The 25841-nt window shown below is 41.0% G+C and overlaps 1 protein-coding gene across 2 annotated transcripts; it reads left to right on the plus strand.

Annotated features, from left to right (window-relative positions):
• Window positions 1-1001: 1001 nt before the first annotated feature.
• On the plus strand, window positions 1002-25841 carry MYCL (MYCL proto-oncogene, bHLH transcription factor). 2 transcript variants are annotated; one of them, XM_044080914.1, is made up of 3 exons: window positions 1002-1206; window positions 1622-2166; window positions 21227-25841. In XM_044080914.1, exons 2-3 carry the CDS (start codon window positions 1677-1679, stop codon window positions 21847-21849), a joined length of 1113 nt encoding a protein of 370 aa, XP_043936849.1. In that variant the 5' UTR covers window positions 1002-1206; window positions 1622-1676; the 3' UTR covers window positions 21850-25841. The 2 variants fall into 2 exon arrangements, with proteins under 2 accessions (XP_043936849.1, XP_043936931.1); XM_044080996.1 differs by having other exon boundaries at window positions 1002-1202.

A 25841-nucleotide genomic window follows, 5' to 3' on the forward strand; every position in this document is an offset into this window, starting at 1 on the left:
AATAACACCAACCAGGAAGTTTCTGAACCAGGAGATAGAGCTCTAGTCCAAACGGTGTTTATTTGGGTATATGTGAGGACCCACTAAATAAAAATCGTGCTGGGAGTCACTGCATTCATCTCATAACTAAGCATGACAGCAAGCAATAGTCCGAACTTGCACCAAAATTACCAAGATTTTTAGGGATACACTGTTGTAAACAACTGGCGTTCGATCAATACTTTAAATTGTACACGATATTGCGCGCTTCTAGCTACCAGTGCCTAACAAAATGCATACACAATTAAAAACGGCAAGATTTAAAGTCACTGAAAGTGCAATTGCTTTTTCCGATGTCTTCTAATAACCCGGTTCTTATTACTACATTGTTTACATCAGTTTTATATTCAGGTAAAGTCTCGGGTGCTTTGCTTATATTCCTCGTTATAAAGACGCAGAGCCGTCCTTGCATTCTAATCTTTAACGGCCACTGCAGCTCTGCAGTAGTTAAATCACTCCACCTATGCAGTTCTAGCTACACAGCCCTGCCTGGCATGCAAATCAAATGCCGGCCTCGGCGTAATTCTTTTTTTTTTCACTACATTTTATAGTCACTTATAACAAGTGTATCCACAAATTTAAGTGTTTCACTGTTTTGCCAGGTTGTAAATTAAATTGTGTGCACAAAAGAAAGAACAAAATGCATTATGAAATGAAGATGTTGGAGTCACATGTAAGTCTACTGATCAAGACTGCAGTTATTGATCCCCTAGCAAATAATACATAAAGAGTTGTAGGCGGTTTCAATTAGACAGTATTTACAACACCAGCACCAGTTTAGTCTAGTTCACAGTTAGACAAGGATCCAGTGAATGCTCCCGTGCGGCACAGCAAGAGCAACTCTGTATTGTAAGCAGAGAGACCTAGGGCGAGCGCCGCTTCCAGTGCTCTCCCGCCTCTCGCTATACTCACTAGTCCCGCCCACAATAGGTGGGTTTCCAGGCAAGCTGTAAAAAAGCCGTTTGGGAGGTGGTTAGGCTCAGTCTACCCGTTGGAGGTGTTCCGAGGCTGTTGTTATAGTTGGACATGGGCATCAATTTTATCTAGGTTACAACAAAGGCGTCAGCAAATCTGTAGTTAGGGAGGGGGTTGTAAGATCGTGGACTACTACGGGACTGCAAGAGTCAGCGGGTTGCTTTCCCAACTGCTTGTACGGAGCCGCTGTAGGTAATGGGTGCAGATAGTGTTTTTAATTGTTGACATTTTAAGATGCAGGTTTGCCGCCTTTATCACAAGTGGAGTATGTTTTTGGCGCTTAAGTGGTCTTAGTGATACTGAAATTTTGTGATCCTAAAATAGTTGTAGTGTTATTGAAAGTGCATAATCCTGGTTTGGAGGCTCAGGATGTATCAACTGTCATCCCTCTTTATTCATCTGCCCTATCCTATTGGTGTTATATATAGCCGGTTTGTCTACTCTTATTTCTTTGTTGGCCGTCACTGATCACTAGGTGGCCTCACTTGCCTGTGTCGTGCTGCAACATTATTATATAGAAACTATTAGTTTTTCTGTTCTACAGTTGTGCTGCAGTTTTCTGTGCAGTATTTAACACTAATACTCGCTTGTTTTATTTTTATTATAGGCTCGCGCTTTGCTAGAAATCAGCAGGATTTTACCTCCTGCACATTCTCTACGACATGGCTTGCGACCCCTATGATCACCATTACTTCTTTGACCATGACAAAGAGGAGGACTTCTATCGTTCGATAGCTCCTAGTGAGGATATCTGGAAAAAATTTGAACTGGTGACCACACCACCTGCATCACCTATGTGGATTCGCAGTGACAGGTTGGATTTTATGCCAGATTTCCTAGAACCAGATGAGGGTGATCCTTGCAAATTGGACACTACGGAGTTGTTTAGCAACTGGAGCCCTATTATTTTGCGGGACTGTATGTGGAGTTCTGGTTCGTCTACTGTCGTTTGTAATGAGCGACTGGAGAAGATGGTGTCCCCAAATTGTGGAGTACAAAGAGTTAACCCTCACAGACCGACTTTGACTACAGACTCTGGTATGGGGTGCCACTCCGCTGTAGAGTGCGTGGACCCCGGGGCTGTATTTCCATACCCAGTAGCGGACAACAAAATTGCAGCCTCTTCTGGGTCTGAAAGCCAAAGTGATTCTGGTAAGTTCAGCTGAAACCGTATTGCTGCAGTTAAGGCATGCCTCACAAAGTTAGGTTTCCTACTACTAATAACCCCATTCAAGGAATGCAAGGTTTGGGTACGTTTTTTTTAGTAGTAGCAGTGGGAAGAGCGTTGGAGTAAGAAGTCACATTAAGAATTCAAACAAGGCTGACTGGAAGGACTTGCTTCAGTTTTGACCATCTGTCTTTCAGTTGACTAATCTGCATATCTGCAGACACTACAGGGTGTGGTCTGAATGGGTTGGTTAACAGTATTTTTTCTATTTATTGGTGAAAACGTGTATCTTATTGTGCAAACTGGATTTTAGTTCTGTATGCGACATTTGCTCTTTACCTGGAAATGAACTGCTTGACTACAGCTCTTTTCATTTTAAAGAATTTGCATTTCCTGCATGAAATACATAGACAACATTGAGAAAATAAATCCAGGGAACTGCATATGGTACTTGAACTTCTTGTAATTTAAAATGCAGTTTTTATACTGGTGGGATAATCTTTCTCTCCTTTCTCTTTGAGCACTGTGTTGTGTCTCTTTCAGTGGGCAGGTGAGCATTATGGATTTTGTGTTCTTTTTCACAGATCTTTTAATGCTTTCCTTGGGACATGCCTGGCCAATGTTAGTTCCCGGGATACAGCTGCCCTGCCTGGCACCAGTGAATTTCCTTTGTTCTGTTTGCCAAGAAGTTACACCATCAGGTGGATGAGAGAAGTTCTTAAATGCCTTGCCATATGTCCTTAAAGTGATAGTTCCTCAATAGAACTTACTTGAGGAGTTGTGTACAAACGTCAGCAGGGTTTGTGAGAAAGTGTTCCTGTACCATGCCACTGAAATGTCTTTAGTGTTACCAGTTTGTTTATTTGTTCTTAAAATGGACTGATTTTAACAGAGGCAATCTAAAAAAAAAATTGTTTGGAGGATGCATCACTGATCATCCATCCAAAAGTAAATGATGAAGCTATGTTAACCATCTCCCCCCACTTCCAGTTACCGTGCAGTAAAACTGATGCAGCATTTAAGGGGATGATGAACCAACTCTCCTCTGCTTGATCAACTTTGATGTATTCAACCGAAAGAGTGATTGGTCAGGTTTCCCAGTGGGAACACTGCATAGGAATGCACGGTCTATCCCCCTTTTGCCACCACTATGTGCTAGACTATCTTTCTGATAAAGTAACCAAAGTCCACATGTATTGCAGGGTTTATATTGAAGCACAGGATGGAGGGTTCATATTTAAAACTAAACAGTACTGTGGAAAGTTGTTTGATTTCACTTTGAGTCTAGAGTTTATCAGTTTTCCTGTTGCAGACTTTCTGGCATCTTAAGGATACATTACAAAGGATAAGTGACATTCACCCTATTAGAACAAAAAAGCTATTTCAATTCTTTTTTGACACCTGCATCAGTGTTCCACTAGTTTGATGTACATTAAAAGAACAAAAGAAAGTAGTACCAGCATTCAAAAGGTTTAACCACTCCCTTATAGTGGCTTGTGTTATTGGTAATTTGCTCATCCTACACAATGACTAGCTAATGAACACCAGAGCCTTTATAAGCATAGCCGGGCATTCCAACCCAGTCATGTCCCTGTACATCATTATGGGCATTTAAGAGGATGATATGTTCGGACGTTTAAGTTTCTGTGGGGGTATGTTTGTTTGGGCAGTACTATCTTGTACTGCAGTCATGGATGTTTGGAACTTTGGCTTCAATAAGAGAAGGGTGCTATTAGTTCTGCATTTGCACGTGTGAGAACAAAGCAGTGTGTGAGACAATGAATAAAAGATAAATGCCATAGACCGGCCCCTTCATGGTTAGTGTAGCTAGCGTTTGTTGCAGCATTTGAAGCGGTGTTCATTCAGCCAATAGGCATATAGAGGGTGGGAGGTAGGGCTGGGAGTGGCCTGCTTTCAAGACAAGAAATTTGAGTACTTGCATTGCTTTCAGTAAAACAGGTGATCCTGGTTTTAGTATTATACCCACTAGCAGGTGCACCCGTTGAGCACATTTGTAGATATGAGAAAAATGTATAAAAGGGTGCACCTTAGTTGGCCTAAAGCGATGTGAGCCAATTTGGTGTTTTTCACCAATTCTCATCTTTGGGATGTACGTGGTTCTTGTTTCTGCTGTGATTCTTTTAGTGTCTCTGAGACTGGTGGATGTGTGTACTATGTTTTATATAAACAATGAATTGGTATAATGTAATGTGGAAGTTGTTAGGATGTGAATCTAATGGTCCTTATTTAAGTTATTGATTCCTACTTGTGCACCACATGACACTGAGTGGGTCACACTTTGTGTACTCATGTGCATACTTTTGTGCAGTACAGTAGTTCAGATATCTGCAAAAATTCACCTTTGCTAATAGTTTCTCCTGCTGTGAACAACATATTTTTATAATTTATTTACTTGACATTAGTTTGAATGCTCCCACTATGTATTATGAAAGCCTGCCTTTGTGGAATATTGTATACTGATACTATGTTTAACTTGAGCGTAACACCATACCAGTGTCCGAAATATTATATTTTTCCAGTAAACAAATTCTGTACGTTTGAAGTAATAAGTCACATCGTTCCAATTTATGTATTAAAATAAACCACTAAAATTGTGAAGGTTAAAAAAAAAACTGAATATCCATTTAGTCATTTTTGTCAAAGCAGTGCAGTAACGTAATCTTGTACACCACACAACCACCCCTTGAAAGTACACTTTCTATCCATCACACTTGTATGGCAGTTGGCACTCTGCAATTTCCTTCTCTGTTCATTGAGATCTCCACCCAATTATTCCCTCTTGCCAATTTCTCTTGTCTCCCTCAGTGATTCTGTTTATTTACACATTGCTGTTTGTAAAACCTTTCTATGACTGGTGGAAATGTTGCATGTTCAGCTTCATGGTCACGAGAGGCGCTGCAGTTAATTGAGAGGAACCACTCTTTGTGTGGTGGAGGGTGTAGGCAGCAGTAGTACTGAGCTATGAAGGGTCAGATTTGTCTTTCAGCTCTACTGGTATTCTTGGAACTACAGCTTAACCAAGAAAGCACACATTTTTCTTCCTGCAAGCCGTTCTGGAATTGAGAAGCAGCTGACAGTGGGGGAGGGGCTAATGGTTTTATCAGAGGTTGAGGAGAAAGGAAACTGCAGCTGCCAGAATGACTGCTGTGGCTCATTTGGCCCTTTGATGCAGTGATATCTAACTTAAAATCTTGCTAATGGGGGAAGGGGCTGGATCAAGGGAAGCTAACTAATTGCCACTAGCTTGCTGTAAAGCTGTGGGCATAGCCAAACAGTAAAAGCACAGTCCTTGTTTCGTTATGTACTCTCCAAAAAGGATATATTTTTTTAAACTGTAGCATGTAGAAACAATGTTTATGTATTTTCCTCTTTCAGGGATTGTGTAGGTCATGTCATATAAGCTAATTGTTTATTAAAAAAAAAAAAAAAAACTTAACTTGGGGGAAATGATTCAGTTTTCTATTTCCTACATGTTTCAGCTCATCCGTACTTTGTGGTTGTGATGTCTAGTTTCTCAATTACCCTGGTGATGGCTGAAACCTGTTCCATCGATTTTAACCTCCTAGCCTACATACTTACCTCATGTCCTTCCCAGTTGTTGTACAGGCCTTAGTTGGTACCACTTTCAAATTTTAGTCTTGCAGTTTGCATACTGCATCATATTATGCAGTTATGCTGTCCAGAAAATGTTAGTTGTGCTGCAGTAACCCATGCACAGAGCATTAGTATGGAGGCAGCAACATTGGAAAGCTAGTCCACTCCAGTCAGACTTTTGCTGAAGTCTTTCATATAATAAAATTTAATACTTGTCTGTGTTTGGGCAGTTATGTTATTGACAAACCAGCCATAGCATGAATGTGCTATAGCAAGCACCACTCACTCGGTGAGGGAAGCTCTAGCATGGTTAATGCCTGTTTTACAGGGTGTCTACATGTAACTACTACTAAATCAGGGGATTAGGGTGTGTTTAGTGTTTAAAACATTTTGTTTTAGTAGTGACTGCTATCAAGTACTCTAACGTCCTACATTAACTCCAAGAAGAGCTAAACCCAAACATAAAACTACTGTTCAATCTCAGCCTTACTACAGGATATGCACCCAAAGAGTGGCGTACAGTAACAGTGGTCCCTCTCCACAAAGGTGGTGCCTCAACGGATCCTGGAAACTATCGCCCCATAAGCCTGACTAGCTTGGTCTGCAAAGCTATGGGAAGGATCATCATGGACCTCATAAATAAAGATATTGGGGACCTACCGACACTGGATCCTACCCAGTTCGGCTTTAAGGGCAGATCCTGCCTCTTAAACCTGGTCGATTTCTTTGAAACAGTCACCAAGGCCATTGACGAGGGGAAGGTGGTCCACACAGCCTACCTGGACCTGTCCTGGGGCCTCTCTTGGCCTGTACCTCCGAGAAATATATACTAAACAACACGGAAGGACTGTGGCTGACCAAGTTTGCAGATGACTGCAAACTGGGTGCCATAATTGACTCTCCAGCTGACACGAGCATCCTCCAAAAGGGCCTCATAGAAACGGACAACTGGTGCCAGAGCCATGGCCTCAAGCTAAACGCCAAAAAGTGTATAGTCATAGTCTGTGGCAAAAACAAAAGTGCCCACAAATTACTACATAGGTGGTAATCCATTAAGTACAGAAGAAGTAATTAGGGACCTGGGGACCCAAGTTGATGGCAATCTGACAACCACGTGGCCAACGTGGTTAGAAAAACATTTTATATAGCCCACCTAATCATGAAGGGATTCACATCTAGATCAGGGGAGGTCATTGTGCCTCTACTCATCCCTCATCAGGCCCATAATTGAGTACAATGCCCCTTTTGGGATGTACCTTTACCAGACACCTGCAGCAACTGGAAAGACCCCAAAAGTACCTCACCAAGAGGATCAAAGAGCTCAAACAGATGACATATGCTGCCCGGTTAAAGAAACTCCAGCTCTACTCGTGGCATACCGCCTGGTCAGAGGCGATCTGTGCCTGACTTTTATAAAGCCAGGTCCAACCTGGAATTAATGGACATGCTGCACCTCAGGAAATCCAAATCCCATTGAGCTACGCGCTCGAGAGACTTGAAACCTCAGCACTGAAATAAATAGGACATGCTGGAGGGACAGATTCATAACCCAGAGGCTCCCTTCACTCTGGAATAAAATCCCAGTCCAGGTTAGGCAGAGTCCCTCATTTCCTCTCCAAGAGGAATCTTGATGAGTGGATGGGAGATAGTAGGTTTACCCCGGGTATCACTTCTGTGTCACTGTTAGACAGAGGCACAGTATACTAACCTCGAAAAAGGGCATAGCAAAATTAATTTAATGGGTGGCGAAAGCTAAACACACTCTGGCTAGGCTTATAAATGCCCTAGGGCAGATAGCCTAGTATGAACCTATAACTTAAAATAAGGCATGTTACGTTTTTGGCTAGCATTTTGAAGTATATGGATGGCTACTGCCCTCTTAACCCCCACATATATATATATATATATATATATATATATATATATATATATATATATATATATGAGTTCTACATTACTTCGCCAAAACCGACAACCACTTAACCGACACCAAAACATCGACAAGCTAGATTAACAAAAACTGAAATATTCGACTTTGAAAACTTCGACACCGATATGCCCGACAAACAAAAAAGAACTTTTACAAAAGAAGGTGCCATCCATCGACCAAATACTAGCTGTACTTAAATCAGTAAGATTTTGGACTGTGCTAAACACAACCACACTTGTCTCCAACACAGTGTCACACATCCGTTTACTTGTAAACGCACCATAAATGAACTAAAATCTATCGTATCCACAGTTAAGTTTCTGCTGTTAAGCACTCCAAACTTGACTCTCCTAACCCGATGCACCTGTTGCAGCAGAGCTCTACGTTGTGGTAGCTGGTGAACCGTAGACAACTGAGTGGACGATAAGGCATTGTCCACTATACGTGCTGGTGTAACTCCCCTGGTTCTGCAGAATGATTGACCAACAGACTTTTCTAATCTATCACCATCAGTTACCAGTACAGTCACTGCTCTTCCCGGCAGTTCTCATTAATCTTGTATTTGCAAGCCCAGTAGTGTCTCTCGCCCTTAGCACGTTCCATGTAGTATAGATAACTATCTACTATCAACATGGGTTTACATTTCTGTGACTGAACTGTGGTATACGACTTGCCAATCACTCCTGGTGCAACTTCTTCACTACAAGCCATTTCCCTGCGATGCCTAGCACAGCGGAGAATAACTGCCTGACGTATTTCAACTATGAGATCCAATTAGTATGTAATGACTAACCTGTGAACTGTTAATTAGCATCATTTGTACTTCAAACCATATATATTACGACATTTGTATTCTAGTATAAGTACATTATCTTTGCTATTAACTTACAATTACTTTCGCTAGCTGTACTCTCAAAACATTTCATTCAAAAACGCACCATTTTTTAATTGAAATGGACTAAAATCTATCGTATCCACAGTTAAGTTTCTGCTGTTAAGCACTCCAAACTTGACTCCTACACTGAAGTGATTCCTGGGGTAAACTTTCTGTTTCCCATCCACTCGTCAAAGTTTGTTAACAAGGGGCTTTGCCTAATGTAGATTTGGAATCTTGTTCCAAAGCATGGGAAGTCTCTGGGACAGGAATCTATCCCTCCAGCATGTCCTGTTATTGTTGTGGTGAGATTTAGATCCCTAGAGCGTGTGACTCGAGGGGGTAAGGTTTTTTTTAGGTGGAGCATGTCGTTCTACTAAGCTGTCGATTTTTAGTACTTTCGGCGTTTTAAACTTTCGCGCTTCTCAGGCTACAGAATTTCCTGTCGATGTTGTCAGTTGTCGATTAACTAAGGTAGAACCATATATAATCTAATGGGCGTACCTTCGTTGAAGGTTGTGCATCACAATCACCGGAGTTCTGCTGTGGTGACCCCTAACCAGGAAAAAGTCGAAAGACGCAACAACAACATATATAAAGTGTTATAAGCAGTGGGGAGGCTGGGGGGGGGGGGGCACTAGACCCCCTTTATATATTGACAGCCATTTACCATCATGGTAAGGTTTTGTTAATACAAGTCCTGCAGTAATCCCATTATTTTTTTTTTATTGTTTTTTTTTTCATCCAGGCCCTGCCCACCATTTGCACAATGGGAAATTGTGAGTCCCAAAATTAACAATTGTCAGTTTTTCTGTGCAACGTATTGTACCCAAAATAAAAATTGACACAATCTAGGTAGTGTGTACAAAGCATGATGTGTGTGTTGTGTAAATGATGCTCCTATAATTTTATTATTAATGCAAAAATGAATTATATGGCAAAATGAAAATAATGGGTATTGGGTAATATTGGGTAATTTTTTTAGTGTGTTTTGTTAGTAGTTGGAAACATGCCCTCAGAATAATTAATGCCAGTTAAGACCATGTTTATATATAAAAAAAATTCTGAGAACGGTCTTCCCCATAAATAACAAAACAAGTATTTATTTGCATGTTGTACAAGGAGTCATTATGTGAAACTTTTTGCAGATTTATAGAGGAGTCTTGGGTACTGTTTATGGTTATGCTGTCCAGTGTTTGTAGTATGATTTGCACAGTAGGTGAAGCAGCTTTACTGTAATCTGTATTGAAATCCTTATGTGGAGGTTTTAGTAATTTTGGAAGATTGTAACCTGTGCGTGATGTCAAGCATTTGCTAACTACTGCTGTCTTTATGTTTTGGGCCCAGTGACACTCTTGGTAATCCTGTACAAGAATCGTACTGTATTTAGCAGCTCTTCTATTCCATACAGATGTGGTCTGACACAGGACTGTAATATGAAAAGAATCCAGTATCCTGTGGTCCTATTACTGCTGTCCCTGTATCTTTTGCCATCTGTGTTAATGTATGCCTTCCCCCTTCAGTGTGAGAATTCATTAACCACACACTAGTTCTTTTTTTGTGGAGCAGTTTGCACAGCACTACCATGTTTTTCATCTCTGCAGGTCTGTGGTTCTTTTGCCATTTTTTGTTTCATAATGTTGCAGTGATAGTAATGATGTAGATTTTAGGTTAGGGTCTGGATCTAGGGAAGCAGAAAAAAATAAGGTCAATGTCTTTCCCCCAGATTTGGGGATAAAGGTCCCAAATTAAAGTTGCATGTAACTTCAATAACGATCATTTAACAACTCTAGTCTTTAAGGATCATCAATTTTAGGAGGGGAGGAGCAAAACAGACAAAAATCTGGAGGTATTCAGGTGGTTCGTACTAGGCTATCTGCCCGAAGGCATTTTATAAGCCTAGCCAGAATGTGTTTGCTTTTGCCGCCCCCTTAGATTAGTTCTCTGTGCCTCTGTCCACAGAGCCACTGAAGTGATTCCTGGGGTAAACTTTCTGTTTCCCATCCACTCGTCAAAGTTTGTTAACAAGGGGCTTTGCCTAATGTAGATTTGGAATCTTGTTCCAAAGCATGGGAAGTCTCTGGGACAGGAATCTATCCCTCCAGCATGTCATGTTATTGTTGTGGTGAGATTTAGATCCCTAGAGCGTGTGACTCGAGGGGGTAAGGTTTTTTTTTTAGGTGGAGCATGTCCATCAATTCTGGGTTGGACATGGCCTTGTATGTTGGGCAGAGGTCACCTTTGAGTAGGTGGTATGCAACAGAGTACAGCTGGAGTTTCTTCAGTCGAGTTGCATAGGGCATGTGTTTGAGGCCAGTGATCTCTTGGTGAGGTACTTCTGTGGTGCAGGTGTCTTGTAAGGTATCTGGTGCCACGTGGCTGTGGAGAGATGTGAATCTGGATGGTTTCTAGCCTTCCTGATGCACTAGACACCACATGCAGTGGGCATTTCTATTAGCATCATTATTGCTCTGTCTATTACATTTACCTTGTATTGTTGGCCAGAATGTCCGAGAGCTGGGAAAGATTTCTGTCCCTGTAGTAGAGCTATGACCCAAGGTAGTCTGCTGAAGCTATAGGGCCACCATTTGCTACTGTAAGTTTATTGTTGTACATTTAGTAATGACCTTCCACTTGCACCCTTTCCCCCTTCTGAATTGGCAGTGCTGGGAAGAACAGTGTGGCATTGCTCTCAGGTGTGCTTTACTCCTAGAGAATGGCATTCATGTGCCTGTAGGAACCCTCACACTTGGGCCCATGACCCAGCCATAAATAAGAGACATTATGCACCTTTATTATTTTCCAGGTTTCTGTTTATTCATTATTGAACTCTGCTACATCAAATGGTATTTTTGTACTGCAGACTGCAGTAGCTCTGCCTCCTGTCTAAAGTTGATTCAATTAAGTTACCTTAGATTGAGTTAAGTTGCCTTAGAGACTTGCACACTAGAGATTAATGCATCATGTTTCTAAAAAGTACCAAAAACTGGATGACGTACAGTGGCTTAGCAGTCTTGTAGAGTTGCTTGTTGATTTTTGAGAGGACAAAACTCTTGTGGTTTGTATAACTAAAGGTACAAACTTATTTAAAGTTCAGCTCTCTGCGGCCTGTAAGTGCATTTTCTTTTTGTGTATAGGTTTATAGGTAAATACTAAGCTATCAGTCTGCAGAGTGTTACAAGGCTAGCCAATAGCCAGAGGTCAGAATTAAATCTTGTACCTTGTATTTCTGAAGTATGTCTACCTCCTGCCCAGTATTTCTACCGAGTAGAAGTACCTGAGCTTTTGAATAAGCTAGTCCTGCTTAGCACTGCAGTCACATGCACTCGTACTAGTTACTCGTTGTTGGATTCAAGCTCACTGTTGCATGTAATAAGCAATGTGTTTCTTTGCAGTCGTGTTCTTTGTTCGTGCACAAAAGAAAGTTGACACCATTTTGTCATTTGTTTACCATTAGGTTGAAACGGTGCAGCATTCTGTTTTTGTCAAAGTTTGCTATTCAGGGTTATGTATTAGTCCAGGCGCTTTCTCATTGTGCACTTGTGCTTTGTTTATGGTTTTGTTTTACTGTGTTGCTGTCTTAAAGCATACTTATGGAGCCATTTGTGAAGAGCATTGGATAGTATGAAGTCGAAATTGTACTGTGAGCATGTCTGCAACAAATAGTGCAGTGAATTTAAACCAGTTGGTTATGGGGCTGTCCTGTACTGTACCTTTTTGCTAATTATATTTCATTTAAGCTCCTGTTTATTGTAACTGTGCTTAAATTCATCAGTATTCAGTCTGTAGATCATTATTTTTTTTTTTTTTTTTTTTTTTTTACTGTATCCCTTTTATGCTTTTTCAGTGCATTTCATAGGCACCCATCTGCCAGTGTTGGGCTTTAATGATTTTTCGGCACTGCTGTCCATTGTATTGTTTTTGTAGCTGTTATGATAATTTTTTTCCCTACCAAAGGCTCCTAGCAGTGACAGGTGACCACTCACCTCGCCCTTCTCGTCATCCGATCAACTCCTTTACCAACATCAGTTATCAAAGTCCTCTCTTCCTACAGAAATCCTGATTCATTAAATAAATCCCTCTATGCTTGACAAATGATTCCTACAGTTCAGACTTCACTCAAGCTTCCTACACTTCCACTTTTCCTTCCTTCATGCTTTCCACCTCGAGTGCATAACTGCAAATTTAGTAGTAGTATTCTTATTTTTCTTCTAGACTCTAAACTATTTTATGTAATTTTGCATTTGTGTGTATGTTGTGTTATTCTATGGTATGTAATCATTTTCAACGTATTTTTAGTTTCTTTGTAATAGAGCTTTCCTTCCAGGCCTCTGCTGAAAATGGGCCATCTGGCCCAGTTGGACATTCTCTGTAAACAAATGTAAAATGCTGAAAATGGGCCATCTGGCCCAGTTGGACATTCTCTGTAAACAAATGTAAAATAAAAAAATAAATGAATATATTCTATTTGTCACTTTAAACCTTTTGTCCTGATGAGGGTTGCTGTGGTAGCAATTTGAGCGGTATCAATATGAGCAGAGCAGGCAAGATTATCGGATTGCCCTGTGGGATCCACAGGCATTGCCAGGGAAGCAGAGAGCTGCATGTCCTTTATTTTGCCCGGGGGGGGGGGTGACTATTTATGATGGCAGTTTTAATTGTCAGAAATTTTAGCCAGTTTATTGACCAGATAAGTTAAACAGGAATTGCAAAACAAAGTGAGAGAAACACAGGCTTATGGAGATGTAAGGTATGAATAGGTATTTAGGGTTCTAATTTATCCTGGTGTTGAGCGAGAACAGAGACTGTTTTTGGCTAGGAAGTTTTTTTATAATGGTTTTGAAGGATGGGAGAGAATTGACTGCTGGCTAGGCATGAGAGTTCTAGGCCCTTATCACCATGGTACTGACAATGCCCAGCAGATTTGATAGGTTTGTGGACAGGCAGGAGTTTTTAGTTGTGTAAAATGTTTGTTTTATTTAGTGCTGGACAAGCAGATTCTGACAGTGGACTGTGCCTGGTATACTTCATATGGAAGGTACCCAAGTGGCACCCTCCCAAAGTTCTTGGACCACCTTCGTTGGCTGCTTTCAGCAACATGTAGATCTACTTTTATTCTCTTAGCCTCTGCCTGAATACTGTGCCACTTCTAACCAAAACATTTGATAAAACTTACTTTATAGATCTTCTGAAAAAATGAGCCTGAGGTTGCACAATTGATAAAAGGATAACTGATGTAAGATTTCACCTCAAAAAAGGCACCACTCTTATGTCAAAATATATTAGTGCTTTCATCTTCATAAATCCATATTCTCAAACACATTTAAAAAAAACACAGTACAAATCACATTTTACATTTAAATAACAAATATGACTAGCTGATCTCTCCTTTTAGCGTACTAGCAATAGAAACCACATAATTTAAACCTAAACTGCATTGTTTAGATTTGATAGAGTGGCGAAGAGGCCAGTTGTAAGACTTTAAATAGTTTTACTCACTCTTATGGTCAAAACTACTACTGTTATTTTTTTGTAAACAAAACATTTGCTGTGTATAGATTGCTACAGGCATGATTTTCAAAAGGAGGAGTGGGGGTATTTTACTTCATGGGAGCTTGATATTTCTAACTTCTTGTTTTCTCAAATGTTTTGAAACTTTTGTTTATGGATTTAAGTCTTTTCTATCCTGTACCAGATGAATCAACAACTTTTTGTCAGGACTGAAAGCATGATTAGAAAACAAAAGTCTTGGGAAAACAACACCAGCACAGTGCAAGCAGCTTTTTCCTCCTTTATGAATTTTGGGGTTTCATAGGGAAAGTAGCTGATTCTCAAGCTTGACACTTTACTGTACGTATCAACAAGGGATCGTGACGGTGAGCTAAAATTCATGTCCTGTATTCCTGGAGGAATATGCTTTGCACACTGTTGCACCTTGTAATAGAAAAAATGTATTCAGACCACACCATAATAGTATATAGAGCTATTTTAAGCCTAACAACTTGGGAAGTTGGGCCTCAGATGTCTGCTGAACTGATTTTTAGCATTAGTTTGTCCCGGGTCATGGTGCTTTTATTCCAAGTGTAGCTAGGGAGGTTATATGAAGTGGTGACTAATAAGCTGCATATAGAATATCTGTAATTTTAAAGCTTTGGCTTCACTTGGTGCTACTGCCCATAGGTGTGTACTAGGCTAATGGCCCTGGAGCCATTACAAGGCTAGCCACTGGAATTGTGCATCGTGCCACCCGACCTTAGTTCCCAGTGCCTCTGTCAAATAGAGCCACTGGAATTATCTCTGGGGTGAATTTTCTATTTCCCATCCACTCATCAAGATTTCTCTTGAAGATGGTCGGCTAAGTGCTCTGCTTGACATATATGTGAAGTTATTCCATAGCAAGGGCAGTCTCTGGGTTATGAACCTGTCCTCCAGTAATTCTGCTGATTGTGGTAATGAGGTCGAGGTCTCTGGAGCATGTGGTGCGGAGGGAGTGGGATTTCTTTAGATGTAGCATTTCTAACCGAGCTGGGTCAGACATGGCTTTAAGTCGAGAAGAGATTGCCTCCAAGTAGGCAATATGACACAGAGAATAGTTTGGAGTCTGTCCATATAGGACAAGTGTTTAAGGCCTAGGATCCTCTTTGTGAGGCACTTTGCGGCCTCTCCTGTTGCAGGTGTGTAGTGAGGTATATGCCAAATGGAACATTGTACTTGTACTCGATGATTGGCCTAATGAGGAAAGAGTGATCTCTTTCTTCCTCTATGCAAAACCCTTAGTAATGAGATGTGCCACATAGGACTTTGACCACAGTGGCAATGTGGTGATCAAAAGAGGTTGCTGTCAACCTGTGTTCCCAGATATTTTACAACTCCTGTGTTCAGTGGACTACCATGGATGTGATAATTCATGGGAACCAGGTTTTTCCCTAAAGGGATGACTGTTTGGAGATTCCTTGTATCCTTGTTTATTAGGTCCATGATGTGTTCCATAGCTTTGCATGTCAGGCTAATGGGGCGATCATTCCCAGGGTCTGTAGTCGCTCCTCCTTTGTGGCGAGGGATGATTGTAGCAGTGCGCCATTTGGTAGGGACAAAGCCTGAGGCGAGGTTGTGACTGAACAGCGCACACGGGTGAGGTGCCAGTTCACTCTAGTTCATGTAGAACACAACCAGGGACATTGTCAGGTCCCATAGAAGCTGTATTCTTGGCCTTCTACAGTGCTGTTTTAACCTGTGCAGCAGTAATACTGTGCCTGGCAATCTACTGGTATTGTGATTGGTTGTTTGGGGGGAGGGGGGTAAAGTTGGCACTGGATCTGTTGGTCAGTATATTAACAAGATCTGTTTGCTCGGTATACATAGAAGATACCATTGTGCAGTAGCTCAGAGCAAATCTGGGTATTGCCGTGGAGATTCTTTACATAACTATAGAAGGTCTTGTAGATGTCTTTACTATCTGCTGCAATTCTGTTTTCATAGCAAGCTTTTAGAGGATTTGAAATCACCCAGTATGAATGTTGGGTTGGACCCTAATATTCTCCAGGGTGCTTAGGAACTTGGAGTGTGAGTCTTGGGACATGGTTGGGGACCTATAGCATGCTATGACCTGAATCGCTGTCTTACCCAATGTTAGCTGCACCTGACCTATCTCTGATGCGTTATGTTGGGCTACCACTCTGGAGGTGTGTGTATTCTTTATGAATATGGAAACACCACTGCCTTTGGATCATCTGTCCAAGTTCTGGGGCCAAAAGGTGTGGAATGAGTTATAGCCTGTTAGTGCAGGGTTGCTGTCTGCTGCCTTGAACCAGGTCTCTTAAAGCACAAATGTTTATGTTCTGCATTTTAAGGAGTGCTTTGAGTGCATTTTGAGATTTAGACTTCTAGCTCTGAGCAGCATGACCCTCAGATTGCATTTGTTTGTAGCTGTTGCGGTGGTAATTTCGTCTTTGGAGCACTGCCTAAAAAGGCACTATAGTGGTGGCAAGAGCTCTGCCCCATATCCGGAAGCCCAGGGGGTGACAGATGCAGGCAGTCTCTGGCAAAACATTGACGTCTGACAATCATGTCATCCCAGCCAGACAGATACTGGATCCCCTTAAATGATATCGGAAACCTAGCCAATTGTTGAAATCAATCATTTTCTGCTTGTACTATGGCATCATTCTGGGTGATGTTAGGATGCTGCTCCGAGCTAGGGTCATACCTGCCTGGGCTACATAATCTGAGAGCTCCTCCATGTCTCTTCATGTAGTCCAAGGAGGTACATCTCGGGTCCTTCACACCCACATGTACAGTGACAGTCATATTTGTACCTGTTGCTGAGAGACCCTGGCACCTGATGGGCAGCTGAATGTTACTTTCTCCTTATTCAACCTAGTGAGTGGGACATCAGTGTGCCTCACTATTTAGTCAACTAGTGTGTTGGGTGTGCTGTTTTACCCTAGAGGCTTTGGTTGAGTAGCAGACTGTTTAGGAGAGTTGTGTGTCTCGTGATTAGTGTTGTATTGTGGTGGGAGTGCGTTTCTGCCTTGGATGTCTCTACTGTTTCAGTAGATTTTTATTGAGAGCCTCTGCGAAGGTGGGTGCGTGGTTTATGTGAAGGCAGTGTTGGTGTGGGTTCTGGAGGGCTGGTGTTTTCCATGTGGTGTGGTGCAAGTGTCTACCTTCTCTTGACCAGCTATTCCAGTCTTGGCTGGAGAGTGCGTGGCTTCCAATTTGGATATAAAAGTGCATCTCTCGCAAGTCTTGAGTGTTGGGAGGTAAGAGGAGAAGGTTGTCTGTGTACATGAGGCAGTTGCTACATTGCCTCAGAATGCCCAAGTTCACCAGGTTAATAGGAGAAAGCATAGGAAACTGACCTTTAGACATGCCTGTAGGGGAGGGAATTAATAAGTACTGGAGCTATTTCTTTGTAGAATGTTAGTGCTGGTAGCACTTTTGTGTGCTACAATAATTGCTACAAGAAGTCTGGTAAAGTGCTGGACTAATCTAGTAAAAGTGCAGGAGAGGAGAGAACTAGCAGATCTAAGGGAAAAATTGAAGAGCAGACTTTGGCACCGTTCAGAAGCTTACAAACAGTCCTGGATACAGAAAGTCTGTATCTGACTAGACTAGTTTAAAGGCAGGGAAAAACGCAAACACTGTCTTTTAAACCAGAAAGTTGAAAGAGATGGGAAAAACTGCCCAAATGGCCAATAAGCTACCATTTCTGGGCCAGAAACCACTCCTCTTGTGGTAGATAGTCTGCCTAGTGCTAAACACTCCCACTGATGAGCTAGAAGTATTTCCTCCAACACAATATATATCTACAGAAAAGCAGCTAAAACAGCACTGAAAACCAATTCAAGTGCAGTAAAAATCTGATACCTCTTTTTCTACATGGTATTCCAACTTGGCCTTAAACAATGACTCTTGGGTTCATAGGAGATTATTAGGGTAACAGAGCAACAGCCCAGACAGTATTGCCAAGTATATGGCCCCTGGTCAGGAGGATAGCATGATATGACTTGCTGGTGAAATTTATATTATTGGGTCAGCCCTTTATTTATTTTATTGATTGATTTGACTGACTGAGGGGGGGGGGACCACTGATCTCCATGGACCATTTTTGGGACTCCGTCCGGGCTATCCATCTTTTTGACCCATTTGAAGCTCTAGTTCCTACCACATGCACTACCTGATCCTAACATAGCCAGTTGTGGGTTCTAATATGAATTGTGAATGCTTCTGTGCCCTATAATATGGCTATGACAATTGTCCTAGGTGTTTTTGCCTGTTTGTGTAAATTTCCGGTCTGTTGCAAGCCATGGTTTTGGCATGAGCTATGTGGGATTCCAGGAATGGATTGGTGGTTGGAGCTTAAATGGCTAAGGAAAGGAGTGCTCAATGACTAGCTTAGTTTGGCTTCTTCTAGTTCAACATACGAAACAAAAATGTTATGTAATATGGCATTTTATCTGCCCATTGAGATCTGTGCTGCATCTAGCCATTTGGAAGCACTTGTTTGCACAGCTTATCTTACATCTCCCAATTTTTTTCTGTTTAGTCAGTGTGAGCAAACAGTTTGCTTTTGTTTGTAAGGTTACCAGAATGGAGGCAGTCCTTCCAAAGTGCACCCATGTTGCTTTCCAGTGGGTCTTCTACTAATGTTTCAGTGCTCTGCTTGGCTGAGTTTGGTTATGTCAGCTATGGCTTGTTGAGTCGCATTGGCTTTAACCCCCCCCCACACACACACACACCCTATAGCTCTGTCCTCCCATAGGTACCCACTGCCACCCTCGGGTAAGTCTTGATGTTATCCCTTGCTTGGAGAGGGCCCCACCTCTGGCAAGTACACTTTTTTGCTTATAGCTGGGATATGAGCAACTTCTGGCTATCTCAACTGGAAGTGTGCTTAAGTGATGGGTCTACCTCCTTAGATGTACCTTTCTTTCTGTGGGCCACTGTATGCCACTAGAAGTGGACTGCAGATGTTTCTATCCCCCTCCCATGCAGTAACTTTACAATTCTGGCTTCATGTATAGCCCAGCTGTACTCCTAACCTGATCCCTGGTCTTCACTGGAAAGCAGACTTGGCCAGCCTTAAGCAAAGTCGTTCTCTCCTCAGCAATGCCATCTGTCAAAGCTGTAAATCCAACTTAGATTGCCTGGGGTGTACGCAGAGCTTTATATATGCTAATGGAGCTGGCATCCTTACTTGTATAGGTAAGGCTCGGGGAGGGGCTGCATGTTGGGTGTACTACACCATTCCTAGTCTGGTTTCATAGCCAATCACAGCAGTGAGACAGCCCTTATTAGATGTGTATTCTGATGTGGTCCTGTGTTTCTGCTTCTTTTGACACACTGGATCATGGTGTACCAAACAACCCCGATGGATCTTGCTGTGTTTTGTCTGGAACATTTCTTGATTTGTTTCCTCCTTAGGCTGAACAAAGCACATGGTCTTGAGGGTTAGATGCTGCTTGCCTCTCTCTGTCCATTGCATCATTCCTCTTCCTCCTTTTCATTATCGACAAAATATTGCAATTTGCAACTTGGGTTCAGGATACGACAAACTCGCACTATAAAGAGCTACAACACTGTATCTTTATAGGGCAACATTTTTTAACAAAAGAATATTGTACATGTCTAGAACTTTATTCTAACTTTGGGCTTTTTGATTGTATTTCTGCATTGGTATTTTCTCATGTTTACATACTGAAACTCTCATATTGGGCATGGGAGGCCTCAGTAGGTACAAGTTTCTTTGGCTACATTAATGTCCCTCGCCTCCTGTTTTTTGTCATGTAATTCATCTGCTGCAGGGTTTGCATTGGCTGCCAGTCGTCCTGTGCAATACACTGGTAGGGTCCTGTGGTCATACCAGGTCTCTCTGGTTATCTGGAGAGGTGTTGGTAGCTGTTCCCAGGACATGTTTGCAAATTCCTGGCACAGTGAGGCAAAACAAAAAATCCTTTTGGAAACTGTTACTTTCCCTGATTTGGGCTCATGAGTCTGGGGACTCTTTCAGCAGGTTCTTGTAGCCTCCAAATTTAGAAGAGGTTTTTAGATTAAATAACCTATTTAATATTTATTATTTGATCTTCCTTTTAATGGCACTTTTTTCCCCATTTGGGTGCAGTGCTAGAGTACTGAGCGTTTTACTATTTTTGTAAAGCAGATGTCTGTCATAGAAGACCGCATCCATTCTGTGGATGTTCTCAAGCTTACTACAAAGCATTTGCAGATTTATAATGATCCTTGCTAGAACAACGAATCCTGTTGGTGTCAGACTAGCTTTGAGAACTTCAATGGGCAGATGATGCAATCCATAGATGATGCAATCCATAAATTCCTTTTTGTATTTGTTTTTTTTTTTGTATTTGTTTTTTTTCTGCCTTAAGGCCTGCTTGGGAATGGTAGATTTTTTTTTTCTATTTACTCTTCTGCATGATTGAGAAATGATGGGATCCTACTTTTTGTATCCTTTCTGTGCATTAAGAATGCCTTTTGCATCTTTTCTGTTCTTTCTGGGCTTTGTGGTATTGGGGGTCAGAACTCTTTGACTCCCTCATTGTGAAAAAACAGATGCCATTAAGACCTCCAAGTACGAGAACTCTTAATTTATGCAGGTCATCATAGCTGATTTAACCTGTTGCTATTGAGAGAGAGCTTTATTTCAAGTGGGGGAGGATGAATATTTTATACAAGGCTTCTCTTTTTGACTGTGTGTGGGGGGGAGGTAGGAATTGATGCAAAGGGGTATGCTGTGAAAACTAGCAAGTTTTTCATGTGAAATATTTGAACTTTTCAGCAGAAGCAAAATAAACCTCTTGGAGGGTTTTATTTCACATTGATCTTGGAAAGTAACACTTAAAACTTCTGTTTTTGCAGTTCTGAGCAAGTTCAGTTCTGCTCAGTAAAAAAATCTTTTTTACATCTGAAATGCTAATTGGTAAAACAAAGTTTTGAATTTTAGAATTTATCTGTTTTGCTTTATCAGTGTATAGTTTCTGGGTATTTGTTATGCTTTTGTCACTGGTTGCATTGCTGAGCTCTAGTAGATCATTCTATTCACCGTCTTTAAAGTTTGGTGATTTTCTGTTAAAATATGTATAATTGTATTTTCTTTTATTCTTAACAGAAGATGATGGGGAAGAGGAAGAAGAAATTGATGTTGTGACTGTAGAAAAGAGGCAGTCAGCTGGGATGAGAAAACCAGTCACCATTACAGTGCGAGCTGACCCCATGGATCCTTGCATGAAATTGTTCCATATATCTATTCATCAGCAGCAACATAACTATGCTGCCCCATCTCCAGACAGCTGTCCTGGTGAAGAGCCACCTCCTAAAAAAGTAAAACCTGAACCCACCTGCAAACCACCACTCACTCTGAAACCAGAGCCTATATGTCTTCTGGTGAAGCCAGTCTCTAAGCCAGCATCCCCTCCGGAGAACCCCAAGCCCACTAGTCCTCAGAGCTCAGACAGTGAAGATTTAGCAAAGAGGAAAAATCACAATTTCATGGAGCGGAAAAGGAGGCATGATCTAAGGTCGAGGTTTTTGGCACTGAGGGATGAAGTCCCTGACCTGATGGATGGTGCTAAAACTCCAAAGGTAGTTATCTTGAGCAAAGCCACAGAGTACCTGCAGTTCCTTATTGTTAATGAAAGAAACCTGGTAGTAGAAAAGAAACAGCTGAAAACCAAACGGCAGCAGCTCCTAAAGAGGATTCAAGACCTGAAGAGACATTTCAATACAGTCTAGGTATTTAAAACAACAGAAAAAAAAACTTTCTGGTAAGGATTTGCACATGAACTTCTTGAGTGGATCAGCATTTACAGTGTTGTAGTTTGCCAATGAAACAAAAGGAACTATAGGACCCATGATGCTTTGCAGCAACATGTAATGAGATTCTGCTTGCAGTCTGTGTCCACTGCATCCAGATATCTAAAGGTTGGGGCAAACACCTTGACAAAGGCAAAAGATTGTTTTTTCTACATGTTCTGGACTCTGGAAATGTTTATTTTTGCATCATAATAAGCCAGTTCAGGGGTTATTGTGGGTAGAAGATGGGTGCACTGTACACTTTTTTATGTCATTTTATTTAGACAGCCCAGCTACAGTTACAGCTACTTGCAGCACAGTATTTGGAATTGCTGCATCATTGTTTTGTACTGGTGGATGGGTTTTACTTTAGCTGTGCGACTTTGGGCTGGCAGAGGTCTACTTCTGGACATTGTGCAGAAGCATGGGCACGTATTTGTAATTTCTGTGAAATGTTTTGGTTTTTTTAGGTTGTAAAAGCAGAGGTCATTCAGAGGCATAACTCTGCTGTTACTGCATTTCAGTGGGAAAGAGTTATAACCTCCTGTTTGAAACAGGAGGTTGACTTTTGAATGCAGTGCTTTAGATCTTGTTAATTTAGCCACATGTACCACTGTAATGAAAGAAGAGTGTGAACTTGGAATTTTGACCTTATTTGTAGACTGTGTGAAGTGGGCACCATGGACTTTTTCTTCATTAACATTTCTGCCCATGTATGTTGGTTTCACTACCTTGTCTGCACAACCTGAGAACTGGACAGCTGAGGTGCAAACCTCAGAACTTTCTTTTGCTGTCTATATTATTTGTGTTTCACATTGTAATATATATACACTTGTGTTGTATGTAGTAGTAAAACTGGTTTTGTTCTATAACATGTTTTATAGGTTCTCCAAGTAATGGCTGTTTATAGTCAGGAACACTGCTTTACGGTGAATTTATACATGTATAAATCTATACAGTATGTAAATTTGTTTAAGAAGAATTGCAATATTGCACCAATGATTAATTTTTTGCATATATGATTTTTGACATTATCAGGGCTTTCTTTACTAATTGTATAGTATTTGTGTGATTTATCTTTAATATAGCGTATACACCTGTCCGTGTATGTATTAGCATTAATGAATGTGATCCCTCCCTTTTGTGTGTGTATGTATCTATATATCTGTGCATCTAAAGAGGGATGCACTTGTATTTTTTTTTATATAATGTACATGCATACACACACGTGTATGGGGGAACACAGTGTTAATATTTGAATGTGCATACAGTAATGTTAACATATGAAGGTGTACTTCTGTGGCTTAGTGCATCAGTTTCTGTGAAATTGTTTTGTTTAAGTAGTGTACAAGCTGCCACAGCTTACTACCCCCCCCCCTTTTTTATTTAAACACCGTAAAACTGTTGTCCTGATAATTAACACCATAAAAGAGGGCTGAAGACTTATCTTTTGGTGGCTGGGGTGACCCTTATTTTGCTGTGACAATACCTCACAATTTTTTTTTTTTTTTAAGACACTACTTTCTCTTCCTCCAGACAATTTTGTATGGCTTGTACCACTGCCTGACGTCTTAATTTTTCTTGTCTTTTTTTTTTTTTTTTTTTTTTTTTTGGCATTAACTTGTATACGTTTTTTTATACTATATTTTCGTACGATAATGAATGTTTGACATGGCATTTGCTATAACTGCGTCTGAACATAGCTTTCTTTTAGCAATAGATCTATATGTGGTCCAAGGAAAACTGCTGCTTCTAGGTTTTGAATCAAGACTTCTTTTGTGGAGGAATTCACAGTGTAGCTTGTTGCATAAATGCATCCCGTTTCTGATCAAACTGGGGTTGGGAGACCGGTGTCTAATTTTGGTAAAGCAGTAGTGGTGTTGAGCATGTTCTACAGCTTTATCATGATTCAGTAAAACTGAACCCCCCCCCCCATATACACGCACTCTTCTTACTTGTACCAACTTCAAAGAGGCACAACTGCAGAGAAAAGGAAATTCATAAAAAGTGAGTGCTGGTACTTTAATAAAAATGGCCACTGATGAAGGCTAGCAAGTATTTGAGCCAAAACCCCTTGTTGTGCTTTAAAATAAGCTAATAAAGGAGTACAGCTTGCCATTGTCTGCTGGCTGAGTTTTTTGTTTCATTGATTTTGGTTTGAGCCGTGCAGTTGCCATACAGCCAGGAAGCTACTTTGCTTTGTACAACTAATAAGTTCCCATGACAAGCAACAGCTGTCAAGTTGCAACTCCTCCCTTTGAGTGATGGGTTGTAATGGTGACTATTGCTTACCCAACTACTAATAGAACAACCATTGTTTCAGGTGTACCACAGGATGGAAATGATAGCTGTAGTGCCAGTCTGTACCATTTCTTCACTGCTGCATCCATTGTTGAATATGACTTGGTAAGTCGTATCTGATGGTGAGCAGCTTTTACTGTACTGTTCTGTGTGTAAGTTGTACACTGTTTTGTAATGTAGTCTGCATCCACTTCCCTATATGTACGCGAATCCTTCCACATTCATTATCAAAGACTGATATCGAGCCACCAAGTGCATTTAACCAGTCTTGATATAATTTATACAATTTCTTTCCTGTTATGTGATAAAAGTGCTTTAATTCTGGAGATTGATAGGCGTATTAAAGGGATAATCAAGAGCTTTCTGGCACTATATGGAGTATTTTGTGCTGTTGAAAAACTATTGGTATGCATACACTTTCAGGCTAAACAAGTTCTGCTAAGCATGTAACTGGATAATTATACATAGAGCAGGTCTTTTAATTTTTAACTGAACATACTTTTCTGAGTGCTTAATAACTACAGCCTGTCTGCCCACTTTCATTCTCCATTACTCCAAGCTTCATGACCAAATATTAAAAAAAAAACGCAAGGATTGCTTTAGAAATTGTTTAAAACAATAACAGTGCAATATCATTTATCAAACCTCCGTTCTCATTGGCTCATTGAATTTTTTGGGGCCCATCCCTTAGCATTGTCAGACTAGAATCTGTGTTCCTTTTTCATGATCACTTCTGTCACATGCACTGGCCTGACCTTAGAAATGGGATTGTTCAGGTTATACATGGCATTAACAGGTAATATATTTTGTTTGCATAGAATCTCAGTAAACCATCTGATCATGCTCAGGAAATTAACTTGCTAAAATTGGATTGCACGCTTGACCCTAATGTTGCTGTCAGTTTGGTAACAGAGGACATGTAAGGCTGTTCAAAGCCTAGGTATGGCACAGAAATACAACCATTCGTGTCCATTGACTCTGTGAAGCAGGTATGTCAGGTTAGCAATATATTACAAATGCTTCTTCACTTACAAGAACAGCTTTCCTGTCTTTCAGTATGTATGTTTTCTATCAGACTGCTGAGTAGGTGGGAAAACTAGCTTATATCTGGTTCCATAATGTGTACTGTACGACCTGGCCACTTGGTACTCTGTCCATTTCTCCAGTGGACACTTTATTTGATTACTGAGTACCATCTAACTGTGTTTTTACTCTTCTGTTCCTTTTTCTGGCTTTCTCTTGGTTCTGTTTGGACACTAATGCTCCTTCACTGGTAAAGCTGTTACACTGAGCCAGTAACCAGATAGTGACCAAAGGTGAGAATTCAACTCTGCACCTTGTGTCTGTGAGGTAACATATTAACCATTATCCCAACCCCCTAATTCAAGAGTATGGACCTCTGCTGTGAATTCTGTCATGTGCATAGGCTCGGAAAGATTCTTGATCCACAGAGCACAACCTTGAAAGCAGCAGTTTGACAAGTCTGGACCTCTCCTCCGCACTACTTGTTTTGGTTGGGGGATGGAAAAGATGAGCTGGCAGTTGAGTTGTATTGTAGCAGTGCCAGGACCCAAATTAGCACTTTGACTGACCTCAAAAGGGCAAAAAATAAACATCTTTTGCAAAATTAA

This window comes from Protopterus annectens, chromosome 1.part0, assembly GCF_019279795.1.
Source record: "Protopterus annectens isolate FY-2018-M chromosome 1.part0, PAN1.0, whole genome shotgun sequence".
NCBI lineage: Eukaryota > Metazoa > Chordata > Ceratodontiformes > Protopteridae > Protopterus > Protopterus annectens.